At 36.5% G+C, this 14,226-nt stretch overlaps 1 protein-coding gene across 1 annotated transcript in view; it reads right to left on the reverse strand.

The window, feature by feature from the left end:
- LOC136026448 (brefeldin A-inhibited guanine nucleotide-exchange protein 3-like) overlaps positions 1-2,013 on the reverse strand; it is a 109,244-nt gene extending 107,231 nt beyond the window's left edge. The window contains exon 1 of the mRNA XM_065703045.1: positions 1,744-2,013. Coding sequence (XP_065559117.1) covers positions 1,744-1,998 — 255 coding nt within the window. The 5' untranslated portion in view covers positions 1,999-2,013. The remainder of the gene's footprint in view (positions 1-1,743) is intronic.
- Between the last annotated feature and the right edge of the window lie 12,213 nt (positions 2,014-14,226).

The raw sequence follows: 14,226 nt of genomic DNA on the forward strand, positions 1-14,226 counted from the left end.
ATCAAAAGATAGGAGCCTGAGAAAATTTGCCCGATTTTCAAAAAAAGGGGAAATCACCCCCTAAAAGTTGCATAGTCTTAATGAAAATCAAACCGTCAGATTCAGCGTATCAGAAAACAGAAAATGCAGAAGTATCAAACTCCTATCTACAAAAATGTGGAATTTTGTTTGTTTTGTTTTTTTTTTGCCAAAAGAAAGATCACTGATACGTCTTTATTTGAAGGCTCATTCAAGCGGAAACTAAAGTTCTAGTGGCTTTTGAGGCGAGCAAAAAGCCTTCAGGGCAACTAGCCTCTTCCAAAGCCCATTTCCCCCCAAAAAATTCTGATCAAAATTGGTTCAGTGAAGTTGAAAGGTCCAATAGCTATACCTCTAGGGACGACGTAACCCTTCACACGTCTTGAGGAAGGAGCTGTAAGATTTTCGATTGTTTATATATAGTTCTTCTTAATGAGAACTACAAGGATTTTTTTTTTTGGGGGGGGGGGAATATCTTCATCAGGGAGGATTTTCCACAGACACAATCTTCCGCGGGGAGGATATTCTCAGGGGGTAATTTTCCAAGGGAGATTTTACACGGGGGGGGGGGTTCGGGGATTCATATAAGGAATTATTTTTATTTGTTTTAATTCCTCTTCGGCAGCTAAATTTTACGTGTAGAGGGAATGTTATAGCAAATTGTCTTGGGAAACTTTTCAGGAGGGGGGGGGGTCCCTGAGAGAAATTTTAAGCAGGAAAGTATATTTTCTACTAAAAAATGTTACACCGAGGGTTTCCTCGACTGATTTGAAAAACAATCAGAAATTAAATAAAAAAATCGAATGTAAGTAAAGAGAATTGCACAGAGGTAATTTTCGGTAGGGGATTCTTAGATATTAGAGAATTGTCCGGAACAAGATTTCAAACGAAAAATTTTACGCAGGAAAAATTTTCCATACGGGGGGGCATTTGCAGGAAGAATTTTTCACGGGGGAAGTTCTTGAGAAATTAATTGCAGAAGAGGAGGATATTTTTCTGGCACAATTTGAAAAACGACAAGAAATTAAAATACTTTGCGAAATAATTCCTCGGAAATCCACAGAGGGATTTTTGGTCTGATTTGAAAAACATTTAGAAATTAACTTAAAAAAATCAAATGGAAGTAAGGAGAATTCCCCGGAGTTAATTTTCGAGGGGATCCTTAGACATTAGGGAATTGTCCGCAGTTTAGAGAAAAATTTACAAAGGAAGAATTTTACATGTGGCGGTGGGGGTCTGTGGGAGGAATTTTTCATGGGGGGAATATCTCGGGAAATTAATTACGGAGATGGAGGGGAATTTTCTGGTACGATTTGAATAACGATAAGAAATTAGAATATTGTGTGATACAATTTCTGTTCGCTTTTAGTTTCAATATTACTTCTTGCTTTCAATTGAAAAAATTTGTTTGTTTAATTTTCATCTAAGAACAGTATTTAACTTTCCTTGTTTTAGTATCAAAAGACGGAAGTGTAGGTTTTTGTTATTTTCGTTTACTTAATCAGGTTTTTTTTATGAGGAAAGAAGCCCAGTCAGAGGGGACGTAGAGCACATAACATAAGATGGAATAAGGAGGGAGAAAAAAGCATTAAAAAAACAACAAGAAACAAGTAAACTGTTTGTAAAATACAATATCACAAGAAAGATACATAATCTTTAGATTTCAGCGGGAGCATGAATCCAAGGTCTCATTCTAAGTACGTGGTTGATTAGATCCTTAAATACCTGTTGCGTTAGATGGTGAAGCCTTGTAGCACTATTCGTGTCGCCTTCATTCTTGGCTGTTATTTTAACAGAAGCCGTATCACCATAATAGTAGTCAGATCCAGACGAGAAAGCAAAGCAGAGCTGAGTCAATGGAAATATGGTGACTTCCATCAGCTTGAAAACAGTTCCGCATATGATGTTCCAGTCTTCCGTGTCAAAAAATGGACTACTCTTCTGAAGAATGTGCCTAAAATATTTTAGCCTGCATTGCATTGATCACGACATTTATTTGAACAACTATTACTCTGAGAAAAATAAGGAGAAAGATTGAAAATGTGACATATAGATCTTAAAACGGACAGGAGTTACTATGAATAATAAGTGAAACCAGAAACGACCAGAAAACTATTTAAAGTTCCAGTTTTAGTGTGAAAAAAATAGACAATTCTATAGCAGAATGTATCTACTGTATTTTAGTGTGCATTGCTTTGATTAGGATATAATTATTTGAACAAATTTCAATCTAATAAGACAAGAAAAAAAATATTCAAACTTTGACACGTGGGAAACTTAAAACGGACAGGAATTACTATGAATAATGTATAAAATCAAAAACAACCTGAAAATTAAATGAATAATCACCCCAGGCACATTCATAGAAGTTGTTTCCGCGGGATAGGGGTGAGCAACAATAAAACACAGTTTTTTATTGAAGATTTAATAGAAAGTCCCCAGATATTGGAAAAAATAGGACTTCGCGGGGTGATCTAGGCCCAGAGCCCCCCCCCCCCTGCGTACAACTCTGATCACACCGAACATGATACTAACAAATACACGTATAGGCCTAAATCTATAAAATTTGAAACCTAAAACTTAAACGATAAAGTTAGAACTGGTAACAAACAAAATTTAGCATATACGAGAGCGGGGTTACCCTCCTTCTAAATCTCCTAAAGGCAGGAGCGTCATTTGCACTTTGGCGATAAAATTGTATTAACAGTTTCTCTTTTGTCATTCTAATATTGAAAACACAAAACTATCTGAGACTCCAGGGAATTAATATCGTTCATATTTTAAACAATAAATCAAGCTATATTAGTCTGAAATGTAGGAAGTTTTATACATTCCATATTTTCTTTTTTTTTAACACTTTCCATTCAAATAAAAATTACTTTTGTTACCGTGTTACTTTCTTTCTTCATTTTATTCAAATGAATAGAAAATCAACTAGAGCAGTTATTATTTTGCCAATTTAAAATATAGGTTTAACAATGTAAACTGACTACTTAAGAAACTACCCATGTTACCTTTACAAGTTCTATTTAGGCATCAATTTCTATATATTTGAATGAAATACAATCGAGAGAAAAGGTTTTGATAACAAAAAAAATATGTCTTTAGTATAGTGAAATGAAATTTAAAATCACAATTGTGTCTCCTCTAAAATTTTTCTTCCGATCCTATTATCTCAATATCATCATTTTCTTCTTTGTTGTTGCTAAAGAATTAAAAGATAAAAACCACACTGTTGAATATACATATTGTTTTCAGTAAAGTTTACAAGTAACACTGAAACCATTTAAAGAAGTTTGAGGTTGGGGGGGTATAACATCACTCTTATTCGTGGGTGAATCTCATTAATATAACCTTGATTAGCATTGTGATTTTATTTTGTTGCTGTGTTGCTGTTAAAGTAGTGACAACTGATAGCATGCTGCTCGAAAAACAAACCGTTTCCAGCAGAGCACAAATCGCTAAACTGGAATGAAACTATCCTACCTCCAAATGTGCTACGAATCAAACTATCCTACGTCCAAAACCGCTACTTTTCAGGAGATCTATTTGAAGTTTTAAAGATTATTTTTCCAGCACATCAAAAAGAGGTTATAGGGGAACAACAGAACTGTAGAGTTTCTTTCGTATTGGCTATGTATTAGTGAAGATATTTTTGACCTGCTTAGGTCACAACGTCAAAAAACTGGACGTAGGATGGTAGTCATATTATCTACATCAGAACGAAATAATCCTAAGTCCCATTTTTGGACATAGGATAGTTACAAGATCTGAGAATCCCTGCTGAAGGAAGGCACAGTCCATCCTATGTCCGTTCACCACATACAACTTTAATTTATATTCAAAGTATGACAAAATGAAAAATTACTATTCGAAGTATCAAAAGTGAAAAATAAAACGAAGTTAATCAGAATCATCCGACTCCGCAGAACCTTTTTTTGAACAATCGAACGGAAGGTCTCTAAAAAATTGGTGGTAAGCTTCAGGAACCAAATCTTTTTTACAAAGATCTTGAACATCGCGGTACACTCTTTCGCGAATTGGAACTAGACGAGACTACAGTTTTTGCAATTTGCATGACCCAGCTGACTTCTTTGCTAAAGCGTCCCCCGTCTCGACCTCCTGATTGTTTCAATCATCTTGATATCTTCAGCTGCCCAGCTGGTCCGAACACTAATCATGTCAGGCAATGTGTAATCAACTTTCAACACTCGGGTTTCTGTGAAGTTCACTTTAACCCCGTTGATATCGATGTTAAAATTATCACTGGTCGCTCTACATAACTTATCAAGATCGTAGAAATTAGACATTCCCATTTCCTTTACTTTGTAAGGACTCTTCAAACATGCACCTCTTGCAATCTGAAACCACCGTGAAGGCACATACACTGTTTGGTTCTTAGCAAATCTCTCGATGACAGCATGGACCGAAAAAATTGATTTTGCGTGTGCCAGGTTTCAAGATACATGTGAGTGATTACTATCTTAAATTTACTGGCGCAGTGTAAATAAAGGGAAACAAGGTTCTTGTTCTTGTTTAGTCCACCGCATTTGTCACTTATGAAAACGAATTCTTTCTCTACCATGCTCACAATAAAGCTGTAAACACAACTCCGATTTCTGACGAGTCTCTTTTAGCAGTGCCTGCATGCCACGTGTAGTAGTTTCCTTCGCGAGTATTGCAGGTATAGATACTGAGATTTTAAAGGTCAAGTTTCGACTTATAGTAATGGTGACTTCTCTTGTATTTATATTTTAATAAGGTTTTTACCCTGTTCTGAAATAGTTATTGACAATTAAGAACAAGAATACAAAAAAGTCTGAAAAAAAAGACAAATTTAAGGATATTATTAAATAAAAAACAAGTTTTTAACTGAAAGTAAGGAGCGATATTAAAACTTAAAACGAACAGAAATCACTCCGTATATGAAAGGGGCTGTTCCCCCCTCAACGCCCCGCTCTTTACGCTAAAGTTTGACTCTTTCTCTCAACTCTACTTTTTAAAACAATAAAAAACTTTAGCATAAAGAGCTGGGCGTTGAGGGGGAGCGGCCCCTTTCATATACGGAGTAATTTCTGTTCGTTTTAAGTTTTAATATCGCTCCTTACTAAAAAAAAACTTGTTTTTTTATTTAATTTCTGAACGTTTTTGAATTAATGCATGTTTTGATTTGGGCTCTCTGCACATGAATAATCAAAACAAAATTTGCATATTAACTTACTTTTATGGCTAAACGGCCTTTTCATAGTTTTGGTTGGACTATTTTGAGAAAAAAGGAGCGGGGGAGTAGGCCTAGTTACCCTCCAATTTTTTGGTTATTTAAAAAGGCAACTAGAACTTTAAATTTTTTACGAACGTTTTTATTAGCAAAAATACACGTAACTAACGAATTAACTTACGTAACGAACTTCTAAATTCGTATGTTTTTATTACGTATATGAGGAGGTTCACCCTCTCGTTAATACCTCGCTCTTTACAAAAGCTTAAATTTTGTCCTAATTCCTTAAGAATGACCCCTGAATCACAAAGGCCGTAGAATAAATAGTTGAAATTAATAAATATACTTTAGCGTAAAGAGCGAGGTATTAGGAGGAGGGAAACTCCTCACATGTTAATGCAATTATAACTTCTGTGTGTTTTAAGTTTTAATGCTACTCCTTACTTTCAGTTGAAAAAACTTTTCATATTTACTTTTTCATTGTTCTTTGAGAAGAATGATAAAAAAATCCTCCGCCACCTTCATGGAGATTTTCTTCCTCCTTACAAATTTCTCCATGGAAAGTTCCCCCCGCATAACATCCTGCCCTCAACCCCACAACCAAAAAAATTCCCCTGAAAGCGTCTGTACACTTCCCAATAACCATTACTATATGTAAACACTGGTCAACGTTTGTAACTTGCAGCCACCCTCACGGGTACTGTGGGGGAGTAAACCCGTCCCCAAAGACACAGTTATTAGATTTTTCGACTATGCTGAATAAAATGGCTATCTCAAAAATTTGATCCGGTGAATTTGGGAAAAAATGAGCGTGAGAGGGGGCCTAGGTGCCCGCCAATTTTTTTTGTCACTTAAAAAGGGCACTAGAAGTTTTAATTTCCGTTAGAATGAGCCTCTCACGACATTCTAGGACCACTGGGTCGATACGATTACCCCTGGGAAAAAAACAAAAAAAAAACAAACAAATAAACACGCATCCGTGATCTGTTTTGTGGCACAAAATGCAAAACTCCACATTTTTGTAGATAGGAGCTTGAAACTTCTACTACAGGGTTCTCTGATACGCTGAATCAATTAAAATTATGATTCTCTGACTTTTAACGGGTGTTTCCCCCTATTTTCTAAATGAGGCAAATTTTCTCAGGCTCGTTACTTTTGATGGTTTCATTACTCTGAATGAAACTTATATATTTACAATCAGCATTAAAATGCGATTCTTTTGATGTAACTATTGTTATAAAATTCCATTTTTTAGAGTTTCGGTTACTATTGAGCCGGGTCACTCCTTACTACAGTTCGTTACCACGAACTGTGTGATGACATCAGAGGCATCAATATAAAACAAACGAGACACTGGAAAACGAAATAAAACATTCAATCCAACATATGCCCAGGATGGAGGGGGGAGTGTTCATGTGTCTCAATCACAACAGACAAAAGGCCACTTAATAGTATTAAAATTATAGATGCCAAAGTATTTCCAAGTATCAATTATATTATGCCAATAAAGAGTTTCTTTTCCATTTTTGATGGCTTCCAGCGCTTTTTTTTTCTTAACAGAAGTTATTAACCCCTTGATTACTTTACACGGTCTGTTTCCTAATATTAAAATTGTATTTTTGGATAACTTATTGTTAATGAAAGTCTTGCTTAAGAGAACCTTGAAAAAAAAACATAAAAAACGCATGAGCATGCTTGAGTAATCCTGCCTGTCGACTTTAAAATGTGACTATTGAAAGAAATTCTAACCACTAAACATATTTTACCTTAACTAAATTGCAAAATCGAATAAAGCGATTCAAGAACAGTAAACCTGGACAAACAGGAACTAGGAAGCTCCAACATGCCAATTTTCTTAAATAACAAGGAACTGTTATAAAAACAATGGTGGGGTGATAGCAGGGGCGTAGTTGTCGATAGTTAATTTTCAAAAACTTTAATTTCAGTTTTTCTACAACTTAACACAAAAAAAGGCCGGCACTTGCCATTTTAAACTTGACTATACATTGATATGTCAATGTTGAGGGCCCACACAATGGGAAAATTAACTTCTCACAGGGTTTATATAATCTGTTGAATAGAAAATACTTTGATACTTAATACTTGTTAAAACTTAGAGACACTGTAGATAAAGTTTTAAGAGAAGAACAGTGTGGTTTTAGAAAGAATAGAGGATGGATCGAGCAAATTTTAAATCTTAGATTAATAATTGATAAGTGCCTGAGCCACCAAACACTTTTAGTCTTAAGTTTTATAAATCATGAACAAGCATTCGATTGAGCTGTTAGAAGAATTTTAACGAAGGTATGTATCCTTCGTTATATGTATCGTATGTATCCTTCCTTGTATGGTACGGGAGCAGGCTTTCCCCCTGGACCCCCCCATTTGAATAAGTCCACCCACAACAAATTCCCCCACAAACAAAATTGAGCAAACAACAGAGAAAGTACAAAATAGTACCTCAAGATGTTGATCAGATGTCCTAAAGGGTAACAAAGGACAAAATATTAAAAGCAGTTTTAGGTCAGGGGCTGGTTGGTCTCCAATCATTTTCGATTTAAAAAAAAAGGACTAGAACTCTCACTTTCAGACCGAATGAGTATCCTTTGAGGTTTCTATGACCATGCGAGCGAGGTTGTGGATGAAGAACAGGCAGCCCCCTCCTATATAGATCAAATAGTGCTCATTTTGGGATTTACCGTTACTCCTTAATTCCATAGCAACAGGCAAGACAGGAATATTCCTAGAAACCACGAGGGATTAAATATCAATTTGTACCCTCCTCCGTCCTTAGTTTAGAACCAATTCCGCATTTATCTCAGGGCTCAATGTCCAAGTTTCAACTGAATAAAATTCCAAAAAAGAGTCAGAAGCCCTTCGAAATGACGTCAAATCGAAATGAAAAGAAAACTGCTGATATCGCCATTGTTGTCAACGTTTATTTGGAGACATAAATCTTCCATCTTGAACAAAAAGACAGTCTTTCACCTTGAAAAAAAAAAAAGAAAGATCCTCTTTTCACCTATGCCTAGGTAGAACTGACATCTTTTATCCATTTTTACCCAGGGGACATAACATTAAACCAGTGCTTGCAAAATATTGAGGCGAAATATAAGATTATGCCTCAGCAAAGTCCCGTTTTCTGCAATAAAGCTACAATTTTGGTCAAATAGAGCCAAAATACCGGCGAGTGGGCATTCCGAGATAGTCAATCGACAGAAAACTATTCAATAGCTCTATTCCAGGGGGGAGGGTAAAGAGGGATGGCATTTCCATGTAGGATTGAATCTACTTGTTTTTTTTTTTTTGGGGGGGGGGGGTTCGGGTACATCTTATCTATGATGCGTCTATCACCTGCTGCTTGTTAGTTGGTTCGACCTTGATTTAGCAGTGCTAACGATCTTCTCTTGAGACACTGATTTTATCACTAAATGGCGCTAAATGTGAATATTTGTCATTTGATGACAAGCTAGGTGAAGATGGTTAAAAACAGCATCTTTTTGCTATTCCTCGTGTTCTTAGACTCATTATAATATAAAATTACCCTTGATTTTGTGAAAGTGATCTTAATCTGATTCATAGATAGATATTTATTGCAACAAAAGCCACTTTAAGCCATGGGAAAACAAAAAAATAATAACAAAATTGCGATTTCCGTTATAACGGGTTCTTTGCAGAATTCTCAGAAATTAGTGCTTTACTAAAATATTACGGTAGCTTTTTTTAGAATTCAGATTTCATCCAAAGAGTTAAAGACAAAGAGACTGGTGAGATACTAATAAGAGTCTTATAAATTATTCTATTTATTTTCCGTATGCTTCTTGAGGAGTTTTCCACTCCTAAGAAAACAACCTGATTTTGCGTCGATTTCACGTTTTCAATAAAGCACACGTTTTTTCAGAAACCTACAAATCCAGGGAAATATCACGAGTCAATTTATTTGATCTGGTTTACATGGATTTTTTTCAAATCTTGCATAAACTACAAAACAATAATTTCTGTCCGTTTTTTTTATTTTGTAGTTCCAACCCCGCTCTTAACTTCCATAAGAACAAGAGCTAAGAGCTCGTATGGCGCTTGTGACGAGGCCGGAAGAGCCAACAGCTCATATGGTACGAGCTCTAGCAAAATTCTACGAATCAATAGACTTATTTAAAAGGAAATAGAGGCTTAATGCCGGTCGGGATTTCAAATAAGAGCTCTGAGTCACGAGGTCCTTCTAAATATCAAAATTCAGTAAGATCCGATCACCCACTCGTAAGTCATAAATACCTCATTTTTTCTAATTTTTCCTCTTCCTTCAGCCTCCCACATGGTCGAATCGGGGAAAACGACTTTATCAAGTCAATTTGTGCAGCTCCCTGATACACCAACCAATTTTCATCGTCTTAGCACGTCCAGAAGCCCCAAACTCGCCAAAACACTGAACCCCACCCCCTAACTCCCCCAAAAGAGCAGGTCCAGTACGGTTACGTCAATCACGTATCTACGACATTTGCTCCAACAACAAAATAAGGTCAAACGCAAGGACCGCCAACTTTTCCTCAATGCAGTATTTTTCACTACGATTTTTTTTCAACATTTCTAAGTATGCATTATTCTTAAATCAACTTGTGATGCCCAAAGCTGTGACAAGAGAGATAACAGAGGCTTCGGCAAGAATGAAACCAATTGAATAGGATATTGCTCGGAAGGAATTGATGAAGCTATTTAACATCGGAGTACCGTGAAAAACATTCAGGTGTGTGCAAGGGCACTGTACCTTGCAAAATATCCAAGTGACATTATTCATTGAGATTACGATGACGAGAATACATGCACGTGACACGTCCATGCACACTAAAAGGCCTAAGAGTGGAAAATTCAGAGGAATGGAGGTAGGACCATGGGTGTATATAGCCCGTGGATACAGTAATTCAGTAGTATGACATTTCTCACCTTCTCGTGAGCATGCAAAAGTGGAAGGGGTTAGGAAAAAACCCGCTATTTGCAGAAACGTTTCGTTAGAAAGACCAAAAAAGCAAATCTAGGTTTTGTTTTTAAGTAAAAAAAAGTCTTATAACATTAGCACACACTCTTGTTTTTCGTAGACCCCCCCCCCCCTTCTGGAAAAAACTATATGCCGGTACCCATGGATCTCCTCTATAGTTGTATAATTGTAAGGTTTTCCAATATCAGTAACGGATGAGACGCATTTTGAAATCAAATACCGAAAGAATGTTATTATCAAATAAAATCAGAGGATCAACTTTTCAAGAACAGACAGGAATCCGAGCCCCGGGAGTATCGAATTTTGAAGGGAACTTCTGAACAACAGACAGACGGAGCCACGCGTCACCTCAGAATCAAAGGCAATTCGTTCTGGGTGGCCAGAAATATTCGTGAGAAGTGTATCGAATTTCGGGTAGTATGGCAATTTCTTCAGATAAGCAGATTTCAGTATAATTAAACATTAAAAACAAACAACGTACAAGATTGGATGTTGGTTCATGTTTTCAAAAACCCAGTTCTTTGACGAAGATCTACTTCAATACTGTTAATGCTTTATAAACTATATACAAGAAAGAAAAAGAGAAAAAGCTGAATCCTACCCAGTCGATACCCTGATCCGTAACTTGCCTGTTAGGTCGATCTGTAGCAATCCAACATCGAAATACATTCTCTTAAAAGCAAGTTGTTGTCTGAAATTACCGGTTTGGTTGATGGGGCTACGTAGCTAAGTAGTCTATTATGATAAATGAATAAATTATCCTTTTGCCAGATCTGAAGTTTTTTCTAAGTAGAAGAAGAGGGGGGAGGTGATACCCAACACCCAAGAAACTTCGGGGGGGGGGGGAATTTTCCGAGAATGCAAACCAAACTATTTAAATACCAAAAACTTTTTAACACTGAAACTATTTAAACAGTACTGAAAAACATTTACAAATGACATATATTTTACTAATTATATTAACATTCGAAGGCAGTGGCTGATTCGGAATTTTGGCAAGGGAAGGTGGAAGACGGTTGGATGTATTTTTCATTTTTTTTTTCTTGTTACCACGAACTGTTGGAAATCAATAAAACTAGTACAAATAAACCAACTAATTATGTTTCCCTATGTTTCTAGAATTATAGCACTTTATAGAAAACACAAAAGCCAAATATAAAAAGAAGGATTATTGATTCTCGAGTCAAAAGTGAGTACGCATCCTGACATCAACAAAGTTTTTCATAGTCTTACACCAGTTGTGGCATCAGTAACTTACAGTGTACAATTAGAATTATCTTAAAAACATAAGCGTAAAATTAAATATTGTTTTTTAATAACCGCAAAGTCAATGAACAGTTAACAGAAATAATGGATTGATTTATCCCGTTACATTTTGGTCTCGCCAGCTATAATACCAATAGTGAGTAATATACACTCTGAAGCTGTAAGAAATATGCTTTATTATTACTCGAAATGAAGATCAAATACGACACAATATGAACTCTGGAAACAGCCTACAAGAGTGAATTTCAAGTTATGATATAAATTCTAAAGCTAGTTTATAGTCCTAATACTATCAAGATGGCTTTACTTCGAACTTGTCCACAAACTAATCATGACATGTCCTTTTCAGAACCAAAACGAGAGCCAGTCATTGAACTGAGCCATCGCACAGAAGTGATTATAAATTAAACGAAAACAAGAGCTAAGAGCTCTATGGCACTTGTGACGAGCCGAGAAGAGCTAAGAGCCAAGAAATCATATGGTATGAGCTCTAACAAAATTCTATGAATCAATAGATTGACTTAAAAAGGAAAATTAGAGGCTTAATGCCGGTCATTTAAAATAAGAGCTCTGAGTCACGATGTCCTTCTAAATATCAAAATTCATTAAGATCCGATCACCCAGTCATAAGTTATAAATACCTAATTTTTTTCTAATTTTTCCTCTCCCTTTAGCCCCCCAGATAGTCAAATCTGGGAAAAGGACTTTATCAAGTCAAATTGTGCAGCTCCCTGACACGCCTACGAATTTTTATCGTCCTTGCACGTCCAGAAGCACCAAACTCGCCAAATCACTGAACCCATCCCCCCAACTCCTCCAAAGAGAGCGAATCCAGTACGATTCTGTCAATCAAGTATCAAGGACATTTGTTTATTCTATCCACCAAGCTTCATCCCGATTCCTCCACTAAAAGTGTTTTTCAAAGATTTCCCCCTCCAACTCCCCCCAATGTCAAAAGATCTGGTTGGGATTTGAAATAATAGCTCTGAGACATTAATTCCTTCTAAAAATCAAATTTCATTAAGATCCGATCATCTATTCGTAAGATAAAAATACCCCAATTTTCACGTTTTCCAAGAATTCCGGTTTCCCCCTCCAACTCCCCCCAATGTCACAGGATCTGGTCGGAATTTTTAAATTAGAACTTTAAAGCACAAGATCCTTCTAAATATCAAATTTCATTTAAGATCTGGTCACCCTTTCGTAAGTTACAAATACCTTAATTTTCAACCCCCCCCCCCAATTCCGCCAAAGAGAGCAGATCCGGTTATGTCAGTCACGTATCTTAGACAGGTTTTTATTCTTCCCATCCAGTTTCATCCTGATCTCACCGCGTTAAGTATTTTCTAAGAATTCCGGTCCCCCCCAACTGCCCCCCCCCCCAATTACGTTTGATCCGGCTGAGATTTAAAATAAGAGATCTGAGTTAAGAGGTCCTTCTAAATATGAAGTTTCATGAAGATCCGATCACTCCTTCGTAAGTTAAAACTACGTAATTTGTCTGTATTTCAGAATTAACCCCTCCCCCCAATAGAGCAGATCCGTTCCAATTATGTAAATCACGTATGTAAGACTTTTGCTTATTTTTCCCACCAAGTTTTATCCCTATCCCTCCAATCTAAGCGTGTTCCATGATTTTAGGTTCCCCCACCCCAAACTTCCCCCAATGTCACCAGATCCGGTCAGTATTTAAAATAAGAGCTTTGAGACACGATATCCTTCTAAACATCAAATTTCATTGAGATCCGATCACCCGTTCGTAAGTTAAAAATACCTCATTTTTTCTAATTTTTCAGAATTAACCCCCCCCAACTACCCCAAAGAGAGCGGATCCGTTCCGATTATGTCAATCATGTATCTGGGGCTTGTGCTTATTTTTCCCATCAAGTTTCATCCCGATCCCTCCATTCTAAGTGTTTTCCAAGATTTTAGGTTTTCCCCTCCAACTCCCCCCAATGTCATCAGATCCAGTCGGGATTTAAAATAACAGCTCTGAGACACAATATCATTCCAAACATCAAATTTCATAAAGATCCTATCACCCGCTCATAAGTTAAAAATACTTCATTGTTTCTACTTTTTCCGAATCAACCGGCCCCCACTCCCCCCCAGATGGTCAAATCAGGAAAACGACTATTTCTAATTTAATCTGGTCCGGTCCCTGATACGCTTGCCAAATTGCATCGTCCTAGCTTACCTGGAAGTGCCTAAAGTAGCAAAACCGGGACGGACAGACAGACCGACAGACCGACAGAATTTGCGATTGCTATATGTCACTTGGTTAATACCAAGTGCCATAAAAAGCAGCAATCCTAAAATGCTTTATTTTTATTCTGTAAATTCATATTTCAGCAAAGGCTAGTATTCTATAATCCTAGAAACGTAGGAAAATATAATTAGTTGGTTTATTTGTACTAGTTTTATTGATATCAAACAGTTCGTGGTAACGAACTGAAGTAAGGAGCGACCAGGCTCAATAGTAACCAAAACTATAAAAAACAGAAGTTTGATACCAATAGTTACATTAAAAGAGTTGCATTTTCATGCTGATTTCAAATATATAAGTTTAATCAAGTTTAGTCTTACCCATCAAAAGTTAAGAGCCTGAGAAAATTTGCCTTATTTTAGAAAAGAGGGAGAAACATCACATAAAAGTCACAGAATCTTAACGAAAATCACACCATCAGATTCAGCTTATAAGAGAAACATACTGTACAAGTTTCAAGCTCCTATC

Source organism: Artemia franciscana, chromosome 4 (genome assembly GCF_032884065.1).
Source record: "Artemia franciscana chromosome 4, ASM3288406v1, whole genome shotgun sequence".
Classification (NCBI taxonomy): Eukaryota; Metazoa; Arthropoda; class Branchiopoda; order Anostraca; family Artemiidae; genus Artemia; species Artemia franciscana.